The sequence below is a fragment of the Uloborus diversus genome, chromosome 8, assembly GCF_026930045.1.
Source record: "Uloborus diversus isolate 005 chromosome 8, Udiv.v.3.1, whole genome shotgun sequence".
NCBI classification, from domain to species: Eukaryota; Metazoa; Arthropoda; class Arachnida; order Araneae; family Uloboridae; genus Uloborus; species Uloborus diversus.
This window is the reverse complement of record NC_072738.1, coordinates 152,100,038-152,112,071: the sequence shown is the minus strand read 5'-3', so window position 1 is coordinate 152,112,071 and position 12,034 is coordinate 152,100,038. Positions and strand designations below refer to the sequence as shown.

At 31.8% G+C, this 12,034-nt stretch overlaps 1 protein-coding gene across 1 annotated transcript in view; it reads right to left on the bottom strand.

Moving 5' to 3' along the window:
• Nucleotides 1–1,656: 1,656 nt before the first annotated feature.
• The window catches only part of LOC129227495 (eukaryotic translation initiation factor 3 subunit D-like), a 46,744-nt gene continuing 36,366 nt past the window's right edge, over nt 1,657–12,034 (bottom strand). Inside the window, exons 8-15 of the mRNA XM_054862069.1 lie at nt 11,804–11,852; nt 8,445–8,575; nt 7,418–7,500; nt 7,195–7,324; nt 5,264–5,406; nt 3,748–3,940; nt 2,468–2,555; nt 1,657–2,086 (exon numbers count right to left, since the gene is read on the bottom strand). Of these exons, the coding sequence (XP_054718044.1) occupies nt 2,070–2,086; nt 2,468–2,555; nt 3,748–3,940; nt 5,264–5,406; nt 7,195–7,324; nt 7,418–7,500; nt 8,445–8,575; nt 11,804–11,852 (834 nt within the window). The 3' untranslated portion in view covers nt 1,657–2,069. The remainder of the gene's footprint in view (nt 2,087–2,467; nt 2,556–3,747; nt 3,941–5,263; nt 5,407–7,194; nt 7,325–7,417; nt 7,501–8,444; nt 8,576–11,803; nt 11,853–12,034) is intronic.

Below are 12,034 nucleotides of genomic sequence, written 5' to 3'. Positions count from 1 at the left end.
GTATTTGTACACTTTTTTAAGCAGCACACAACAAACTGTTAAAACTAAATGCATTATATTTTAAAATCTTTACTTGAAGTTATAATCAGCACAGAAAAAAGCGAAAAAAAAAACTGGTTTCACAAAAGATAAACGTAGGATTACAACAAACAGTGAGTTTCAAAAAGGCAGGCCTATGCACTTAAAAATTTAAGAATACAAGTGTGCACTTTTAAAATATTGTCGAATATTTTTCTGTAAGATGCATCATTTAATACTAATCTTTTATAAAAATATTCTTTTGGAAGAAACAAATAACTTGCTGCGTTATCTTACTTTTTCTTTCATAAATTAATGCAGTCAGCAGTTTTTGCTGAAACAACTTTAATTGGAACTTAAGATTTCTTAAGTTGCTGACTTAGCAACATTCAAAAATTTTATTTCAGTAACTTTTTCAAAACAATTTTTTTTTTTGTAAATTCTTAATGTGTGTGTGTTATTCTGGTTATTATCAAGCAGAGAACTGCACAGCTCTGTCCTTGCCTTTCTGACACTACTGAATATTCTTTTGCACTCTACTCTGCATTGCTGTGAGGTATGGCTAAAATGGAAAGCATAGAAAAGGAGAGTCTCTTTTTCTATGCTTTCCATTTTAGCCTTTATACTTCAATGACCCATTGACATTAACTAATTTCTTCAAAGCAGCCTATTTTTTATCCATCCTCTCCCTTTTTAGCACATCATCGGGCAAATTATCTATTTGTACAGAGCGAAATTCACTTTGGAGCTTATCTTAGGCTCTTCATCTGCAGTTTCTCTATTCTTCTGAAGCAACATAACAGGAAACTCATAAAAAAAAAAGCAATACCCCAGAGATCTAAAACCCAATTATCTTACAATTATGCCATAAGATCTTACAAACTTACAATACCTCCAAAAATCTTACAATGTAAGGCTAAATCTTACAAGTTGGCAGCTATGTATTTTACCACATTTTTTATTCAAATTTAGTCTCAATAAATTACTTCTAATAACTGAAATGTTCTTGAAGAATGAATGTCGCATGTGGTTGATGGGAATCCATTTTTGAAGTTGGAAATGAACTGACATCAATATTCCATACTTTCTCAAATATCTTCTCTGCATTGTTATCAGGTTAGACAGTCCAAAGGGGTCTAGGCCTGAGGATGGCCTGTCCATCTTTAGAAGCTCTACCCCCTCCCGCAGTCACCCCTCCATCAGAAAGTAAATCTCCTACTCTTTACAGGGACAAAAGTCAAATACTTATCTTTCCAATCGCCCTCTTTTCCTCTGGCAAAAAACTGACAGAGCTGCTTTTTCAGTAGTATAATTCTCGGACATACTCTGCATTTCATTCTACTCCATCTTACATGTGTGATCTAAATACATTTTAGAAGATGTTGAGTTTTCCCTATTTATTTTCAAGAACAATAAAATGAATGCATATGCAAAACCAGACTTGAATAAAATTTCAATTAGCTCAGCATTGGATTTGTGAAGGATTTTAAGAAATATACTCACCCACACTAAAAGTTATACTCACTAAAATTTAAATTTTTTTTAAAAACATTTTTTGTCAATTTCTAAATTTCATCAATATCAGCTCTTTGAAAACTGAGCCAAATGATCATTTCTCCCAAACAAATAAGAAATGCGCAAATTTTTTATTGAAAACAATGTTCTACATGCACATTGAAAAATACTATTGAATTCACTAAAATTAAAGGAAAGAAAAATACTAGAAGAGGACGAATAAAATCATCAACATTGTCATTTGGAAAACTTTAATGAAACACTAACAATTCTTCTCTTCTGTTTTTTTTTTTTACATTTTTATACATATTGTTTTGATATGGAGAAGCAGATAGTAATTTTTCAGTAACTGATTTATTGTAATAAATCATACTTGAGTTTAATAAAAGCATTTAAAAACTGTAAAATTTAAAAGTGAAGTCCAAGTAGTTTAGTAAGTAAGTCGTGTCCAATAGTTTAGGTAAGTCTCAGTAGTTTAGTCCAAAAAAGTTTTTCCAGCATGACAAAACACGAATTAAGAAAAGGAAGAGGGCCAATCAATCTTCTCCACCTTCTGAAAAAGAAAGAAACAGCATGCAAAATCAATAAAAGCAAAAGTAATGCAAAATATTTCAAATATAATGTATGAGAGCTATTACATTGTATTTTCAGGACACATTGTAAAATTGTTTTTAACCCTATCTTCACTTCTAAAAATTTGATTTAATAAAAAGCATATGGAAATTTATTTTTGCAAGAACTCAATTTTCCACTTTACAAACTAAATATTGCTTTGGAATGATAAATCCTTATCTGAAAACAGAACAAGTAGTTTTTTTATTACGAATAAATAAATATGCAACTATTTCAAAAGTTTTTTCCCAATCAATTGTTTCTAATTATCTAAAAATTATCAGAATTATCACAGGACTTCAAACAAAATTCAAATATATACCATTTAATTCATCATCCCCATCGTCGTCATCATCATCATCTTCAGTTTCAAAAGTGTTGTCAGGGATGTCGTACAAACGAATAACAGGCTAAAATTAAAAAGTAAGATTGTTATGAAAATACATCAGATAAATTCTTTAAGCAATATCAGTTTTTCTCTTCTAAATTTATTCACTCTAAATAAGTTATCAACCAATGAAAATAACGCATAGCAATATGAAAATAACAGCATCAATACACCAGTCTCTATAAATCAGTATCATTTAGATTCAGACAGATACCTGAATATAAATGAAACATCCAGGTTTTTGAAATTATCATATGAAAAGCATTTTCAAATGCGAGACTATGAAGATACCTATTTCGCAACTAAATTATGTGCTGATATAAACTACAGTCGGACCTCCATACATCGAAATTGCAAATTGTCGGAAAAAAATTCGATATATAGAAATTTCGATACATAGCAAACAACCTTATTTTATCCTAAAAGTCTCCTAAAACATTAAAATTAAAGCTAATTTACATGTGTGAAAACCAATTTCTAATTGATACGAGCATCGGATTAAATAAAAGTTCAGAATTAAAAAAATAACAGAAATTACATTTTTCGCCTTCATGCATCTTCATTCTTCTTCAATTCAACTTGATCCGCAACATTTGGGGACTTTCGTTTTGACAATGTAATCGAAAGAAAAGTAAAAAATCAATCTACTTAACTTGAATGATTTTTACTGCAGCTAAAAAGACTAGGAATGATAATCAGCAGACAAAAGGGAGAACTTGAAACTGATTTTACAATGCTACTGGTTACAACTAAGATTTGAAACAAACTTGAGGGAATTTTAGAACTTCAGAACGAAACAACGACCTATCTACACACCCCTCAACCCCAGATTCCTTATGAGTTTCGTAGCAACCTTTAATAAACATAATTTTCTCCCCTAATCTTCATTTTTCATGAGACAAACAGTCTAAAGTGGAAAAAAAAAAATGTATGCATGTCTTGAAAAAAAAAATCGATATATAGAGATTCTTTCAATATATAGAAACTATTTTTCTATGTAATGAACATAGAAATTTGCTGGGATTTCGATATATAGAAAATTTGGATATGTGGAAGTTCGATATATGGAGGTTTGACTGTATTTGAAAAAAAAAAAAAAAATCTTTCCTACGAAATAAAGCAATTATTTTCAATTAAAACTGAAACAGACAAAAACAAGCTGGATGGCAAAGTACTTGTTCTTAAAATTACCATGAATAAAACTAGAGAAGTACCTTATTTGGATCCTTCATAATTAGATATTTTCCTTCCTTTAATTTCATGCAAGTGTCAATGATGCATCTGAGTATACCCCAAGCGTTGTCCATGTTTAAGTTGATTTGATCAGCAAACTCTTTAGGCTTGAACTGTTGAGTTCCTAATATAGCATGTTTGGCAGAATCCCGCACATGAACACGAGAAACATATCTGAAGAAAAAAATACTTTTGCTTTAGTGATGCATTCACAGCATGAATTACACAAGAAAAACCTCACTACTTCCCTTCCATTACTAACTTTTACAGCTTTTTATCTTTTTTGTAGACATATTTTTTAAAATTCTATTATTTGACTGAACCATGTGTAAAAATTTCAAAATTTTCAAATATCTGGCTATATGGTAATAGATCTAGTGTATAATTTGCTTTCTAAAAATAGAAGAATTCAGAAAGCAAGAGAATAAAAAAATACCTAAAAATAATGAGAAATATTTAATTAGTATTAGTATTGTTTTATTAGATAATCTGTAATGATGAAAAGATCTCTTCTATTTCATTTTTGCTAAACAAATTTTGGGTAGTTTCAAACTATATGTCATATTTCTCTAACATATTTCCTCATATAGAAACTGTTAAGTCAACATGAGAAATGCACAAGACACACATATGAATAAAATAGTCTTAGTTCTGCAACCATGTTTCATTTTGTCTCTGCAAAAGACAGACCCCCCCCCCCCCCCCCGACTTATAGTAAAGCCTACCGGAACCAAATATTTCCCCACAGATGCAATGTTGAAGATCCTCGCTTAATCAAACAAGATTGGTGTGCTTTTTGCAAATATTTTTTTAAAAAGGAATTCAAACATAACATAAGAAACAAAAAGATTTTTTTGAGGGGGGGGGGATAATGTTTGGGGTACATAGTGGAAGGTTTCAAATGTGAAGGCAGTTTTTCTCTTAGAAAATACAAGTCAATTGAAACCTCTTGACCACAGAATAATAGGCTTTAGGCTTTGTGAATGTTTAAGAGGGGATTATAATTTTCATTATGGTCCAGAACAGGAGATACAAAATTGTTATTGAGAAACTTGAAATGTTTTAAAAAGTAATTTAGGAAAATTGGAGGCAAAAAAATTTTTAAATATATATTTTAATTTGAAGTTAGTATATTATTTTGTTTATTTAGTTTTCAAAAATATTTTACCACTAACAATAATTATTTCTTTTAAAGAGCTATTGATTTACTATTATGAACATAGTCAAGTGTTTTTAGTTTGGTAACGTAAAGAACATTTTTCGGCCTAATCAAATAACCCGCTAAACGAATAACATGTTCTAAAACTGATGGTATTTGCTTAAAGTGGGGCCGACAGTATTCAAGAACTACATGTAATCATTTTAATATTATAAATAATTTAAATTAAGTAATACACAAGCATTTTGCTGATGAGTTAATGATATTCTTTGTGGACATTTCATTAAACCTAACTTTATTAATTTAGGAATTTCAGTGGTAAGTGCAAAAGTACTCACCCAAATTTGATTTGATCTGAACCAGCCAAGAGAGCTTGGACAGTCCACTTTGCCAGTTTGCATGAATTGTTCTTTAGTTCATTTGCCAGAACGGCACCTCTTTGAGTATCTAACTTTTGACGCCAATCAATACCACCAGATGTCTATAACAAAAATTGTTCATGTTAAAAATTAAACATCATTAAAACATGTGATAACAGTCATTAATTTTATTAATTAATGTAAGATATTTAATGAACAATGCACTTTGCCTCACAAAAACTATTATATTTTAAGAACTTTATCTGGAGACTATTTTCAATGACTAAGGCTTTTTTTTTTTTTAAGTAGTTGATATATTACACATTTGAGGCAATGAGAAGCAATGGGATGTAAGTGGCAAAATTAAAATTTTGGAGATAACCAGTACACACGGTAGGTGAACCTTTCCTCTGTCTTGTGGCAAGAAATGGTACTAGTAATCCTGGTAGTTGCTGTTATAGAGCATGATTTAAAAAAAATTTCAATGAAAGCCTACCTAGGAGCTAATCCTTAAATGCGTTTTACTTAAAATGTGAAATCATCCACTTGCATCCCTTTGCTTCTCACAGCCTCATTTGGCTTTCACATGTTAAAAAATTTGTTTATTTTTTGATGGCACAAAGTATGAATGATATTAATAACTGAACAGTTATCTAGTAGTATCTGATTTTTGGCTAATGACTGCTCTTGCTATTGGTTCAAAAGTACAAAATATAAGACACAAGGGCGCCCATATAGGGGGGCAAGGGGGGCCCCTTTGAAATTAGAACTTTCTTGCTTTTGGTACTTTTTTCTTTGCTGGCTGGAAAAGAAATTTTTATACATTTTTGCAAAGAAAAAAGCACTAAAAGCAAGGAAGTTTCATTTCTAAAGGGGGGCTAAAGCCCCCCTTACCCTCTATATGGGTGCCTTTGCCGGGATGTCTTGAATCTACCGGTACCAGGAGCAGATACAGGGGGAGGGCCACGCTGTAAACCGTCGACAATTTGCTTTTGGTACTTTTTTTCTTTGCAAAAATGTAAAAACATTTATTCTCCAGCCATTAATGAATAAGTTATTAAAAATGAAATACTTTAATGGCTCTAATCTGTCCTGAAATCGGTTTCCATGGAGAAAATACCCTCCTAACCCCGCCCTCTTATAATTTTGCATATAGGCGCCCTTGATAAGACACATTTAGCAAAATAACAATGTCTTTTATTTTTTACAGCTTGACTATGACGTTCCTCCCAATGTTTACCGATTACAAAAAGTTGGGGACGCTCCTTCATTAAACTACTATAGGCACAAACAAGAACTGATTACATTGATCAGCACATTGTATGATGCATTGCAATTTTGTTTCTAACAATTACAAAGTATTGGTGTACCTGTGGATTATAGATTGAAAAATAAGGCACGTTTAATGCTAAGTGAAAAATAAAAATCTGACTATCAAGTTCTGGCAGTTTGATCAATCAAGAAATTTTAATATAACTCAGGTTGATTAATACACTTTTTATGCAGTGAAATTATATCTACAAATATAAAAAGCTTGGGAGTCATCACATTAAAATATACAAGTAATTAGACAAATATTTATAAATACCCTAATTCATAAACAAAAGAAAAAACCTTAAGTTTTCCTTGATGGCACAAACTTTTATTGAAACACTAAGCATTCATACACAAATGTTTATTCACTTAAATTATACCAGACATCAAGCATTTGACGTTCAATTACAGATATTTGTTTTTGTTGTTCAATGATAAAAAGAAAAGATCAGATGCAGTTTTTAATTTAGCTGATATTTTGGTTATATCTAGTATTTTTAAGTTCTTAATTAAAATGAACCTAGATATGTTTCTAAAGCTGCAATAGGAAATCCCTTTAAATGCATCTCTGAAGACCTTAAAACTGAATTACTTACCCTTGGATCCCACTCATTTAGGGCTTTTATATTAATGAACTGTAATTCTTGATTTGGACCTAACATTACGGCATCATGCTCACTACGTACAATCAGCTCAACACCATCGCCAAGATCCCATAACCGATATCTAAAATGCAAATTAAAATAAATTTAAGTCTATGCAATTCGGTACAGTTCTGTTATGCTACATTTACATAATGTTCAAAAGACTGAAAATTACCTGTATGCAACAGATGCAACTTCTACTTCTTCATCTGTTTGAATAAAAGGATTAACATTTTCAAAAGAATATTTTTCTTCACCCTAAAGAAAGAAAAAAAAATCAATTAGCAACAAAGGGAATAGGGATGAGAGATTGAAAGTTCTCAATCACCAAAATTTTGGAACACAAATTGTTAAAAAAAAAAACAGTCTTCTACTAGAAAGTTAATCAAGCTTGCAAATGTATTCCGTGCTCAGTAAAAATACATCTGCAAATACAATGCATAAATCCCCCCCCCCTCCATTTTGAGTTTTAAGTGAGTTACAGACCAGCTCAGCTACTTAAAACCTCTCATTAAGAGAAACATAAACACAGAGCACTACCAATGCAGAGTTCAGAAAGCATGGTGTCAAAATGAAATGTCTGAGGTCAGCTTGTATTTATTTCTCATTGCATCTGCTGATGACCCGTGTAAGATTTGCACCAATCAGATTGATTTGAACATAGTTTTATTTTTTTTAAAAACTTTATTTAAAAGTAGTTTACAGAAATTGTTACAAACTACCCTTTTTTTCCTCCTTTTTTGTATCACACTACTTGCTACTCTACTTTTTAAAAAGAAGTAGTGTGATGCACTAAAACCTGTTAAAAGATATAGGTACTACAGTAGTGTCACTACTTGTAGTGCGCTACTTCCGACCACTGATTTTAACAAACCACATGTGATGTTTAAATGAAGAACAAAAGGCTGCTTCATTACAAATTAACTCCTAACGCAAAATAAAATATTTACAAAAAGTCAGAATCATGAAAAACAAATTTCAAATAATCTGACTTCAGAAGATCCTAATGAATAACTCCATATCTCCTATGCTTGCAGAAATTAGATGAAGCTTTGAAAAAAAAAAGGAAAGTTCAAGTGATTGTAAACAAATAATGCAGAATTACAAACACAAATGTATAGGTAGTTTCTTAGTTCATTGCATATACAAATCACTTTAAATTTATATGAAGGCATCGTTATTTATTTAAAACAATGACAAACCATTTTCAGCACTTGTTGTGAGAAATTATGATTTATAAAAGTAGCTTCCAATGCTAAATTCCTTGGGGAATTAATACTATTTCCTTCTTCATGAGGTGGTTCAGCAGCAGTTTCATTAACAGTAAGTAAATCTGAAAGATATAGTACACAATTTTAACATATTTCACTCACATAAGGCAATCATTTGAGGTTTTTGGACAGAGGAAAGGAAAATCTTTCAGAAAAGTAAAACTCTTTGAAAACAGCTTCGCACAAATTAAAAATCAAGGAATAAATACACACATACACACAAAAAAACTTGCAGGTTTGAACCTTAATTTTTAACTCTGAGACAGTTTTGATTAGTTTCTTTTTCCTAACATTTGTACATAGGCAACTCATATATTCATTTTGACCATCCCTGTAAGTATCTCCAAAAGCTCAAAACGGTTTAGCAATAGAATGTTCTCAGTTTGTGTTTAGGACTTGCACTGAGTACAAGAGTCAGAGTATGGATATTAAAAAAAAAGGACAATGTTAATAAAATTTTAGGATGACAAATATAAAAAATATCAAGTTTTGTACTGCTCATAGTTTAGGAAAGAGGACAGAAACAAGGCAAGGGGCTGTCCACAAATGATACCCCCCTTTGAGGGGGGGGAGTTGTGCTTGAAATTGTGATAGGTGGAGGGAGATGATAAGAAGTGTGACATCATATTTTCTTATACGAATATGTTTTTGAAAAATTGTGTGGTGGGTGACAAAGGGTTCAAAAATATTGAAACTGGTTTCATGGAAGTTTTATTGTTTGTTTTCACGTTTTTCCATTCAAACATAGATTTTGGTGAATTTTGTGAAATGGGTAAGCTGCCTGACCTCTTACCATGCAAAAATATTGTGTGACATCATTTATGGACTGCTGCCAAACCAAAATCAGAAACTAAGTTTTTCATGAGTCAAAACCATAGTCCCCCCCCCCCCCAAGAATTGCAACTTTGTAAAGAATTTTCTAAAATAAGCATCTTGTACAAGGGCGTTGCAGAAGAATTATGGTCCATTTTCCACAAGAAGGCACTTTGCCCCACCTTCTCCAACAGAGTTCAATTGAATTTTAACGTGCAAAAAAAATTTAAGTGTCCTTTATATCACTTGCCTGTTGCTACTTTCGTTATTCTTACATTTTAAAAACAGCTGCTTTTACGACAAAATGCTATGATCCGAATATATCTTCTGCCAAAAACAACGAAATAGAATCATCGGGTACCACGTGACGAAGGCGGAGTAAAGTGCCTTCTCATGGAAAATGGACAATACTTTGGTGCAACTTAAGAAGTACTGAGATTATTATATACAAATCTTTATTCAAAAAATACTTTCCACTTTTTGAAAAACAAGTACAGTTAAACCTCATTATCGCGACACCCGGATTTCACGACACTCCGGATGTCACGTCACTTTTCCAAAGTTCCAAACTTATGCCATATAATTTTAATGTTAAGTGGCTCCGGATTTTACGGCAGTTTTTTTTCGTGCAACTCCGGTTAAGACGACACTTCGAGCTGAGCAGACTGGATCAAATATTTCTTTGCAATTGGAAAATGTTCAGTAAAATAATGAAGACATCTGGAAATGTTTGTTGTAGGGATTTCGGACTCTGACAAAAGATTTGACCAGGCATGATGCCTCGAGAATAGTGGGGGACAAGTAGATAAGTTCTGAAAAGTACAGGTTCAGACAAGAGGGACAATAGAAAAGAATGAAAAGCAAGTGGATTGCAATACTGGATGAGGAAAACAGCAAGAGAAGAGAAAGACTACAGCTACATTAAGCTGTAGCTACGTTAAGCTATAGGTGGTCACAACAAGCTTCTCCCATGAGAAAAAAAGAGATAAGGGACTCCTAATTAGATTGAAAGGGGACACACAACTCTTAAAGTGGATAAAAGGATTAGAAAGGATTTTTTCACCTTCGAAAGGTGGAGCTTAGCTAATTCAAAATCTAATCGAATTGCAGACAAAAGTGAAAAGAGTTTTGAATTGGTTTCTTTCTTGCTGGTAATTTCGTGGCAGAAGGAGTGTGACAAATGTTATTCAAAAATTTATCAAACATTTTATTGGAAAGTATTGTAGAATGGAACAAATAATAATAATAACAATAATAATAATAAGTGAAGGGTTTTTTTTGAATAATTTTTGTTATATTCACAAATAATTCAAATTTACATTAAATCTAATTAAAAAATAAATTAACAGTATTAATTTCTTAATGAAATCTAATTTTATGGTTAACTAATGTTTAATTATGAATTTTTTAAACTATTCCGGTTATGAAGTCGCTCCGGCCATTACGACACCTGGTTGACAGTCCCAAAGGTGTCGTTATAACGAGGTTCGACTGTAAATGATGCCTATATTACATCATTTGGTTTTAACAATGGCAATTTTTTTAACTATCAGCACTTACATGATAGCTACACTAGAGAAAAATGCTTTAACTGCTAAATTAATGTATTTCAGCAACATAGAAGCAGGTATTCAACCTATAATGTTTAGTGTGGCAAAATGTTGCCTTCAATACATTTAAACCCAGTATTTAAAATGTTTTTTGAAATCCAGTTTTAAACCACAGAAAAGATATACTAGAAAGTCAAAGCATAAAGCATATTTATTCATTGGAACAGTTTCAATAGCCATACAGCTTTTGAATCTTGGAGCGAAAATGGATGGAACAATATTCAAAACATGAATAAACTGTTTAAAGGTACTTCCATCCACACAAATTTCCAAGTGTCGTCCCTCTTTAATGCATGTAAATAGAGCAGCAAAAGATATAAAATTATATTTTGCTCGTTGAAAACATATAAAAAAGGACACTTTCCAGTGTTACAAGCATTATATACTTGCTACTGCACATTGTCTAATCATACAACGGCATTAAATCTTACATAGTTCACTTCAAGGTCCCCCCCCCCCCCTTTTCTTAAAAACTTAACATTTTAAAAAACATTATAAAATATTTTGCAGTTAGTTACCGCCCTAAGCCAGGGGCTAAGGCAGAACATAAAATACATCCCCAGCTCAGTTATTCCATCCGAGGACAGCAGTTTTTTGCTTTTTAGCACTCATCAGCCCGGAATAAGAAGTAACTGAGCTGGAAGCAGAAAACCTCTTAAAGGAGCCAAGATACTTCCTATTCCCGGCCGATGAGAGCTAAAAAGTATAAAACTGCAGTCTTGGGCTGAAGGTGAATTTTTTGGAAATTATCTTTCAAGGGAAATAGCTCAGTTTATCACAGTAAAACCCTAGTTACATAATCAAATCAAAATTAAATTAAAAAGAAGATTAATAAAATAAATGTGCAAGAATAAAAGCGAAACATACCGAATTCAGAATCATCCCTTTTATCAAAGAACAATTTATTTCCAACACGCTGAAAAAAAAGAGAGCAATTTAATTTAATTTAAATGTTACAAGTGAAAAATGAAGAGCAATTTTTATTTGAGCACATTTGCTTTTTGACAACTTGAAGGCAATATGGTGAATGTTTGGGAGAAGAAAAAAAGTTTGATGCAAGTATTAACATAATACATTTAGATAGGATAAAAGAAAAAA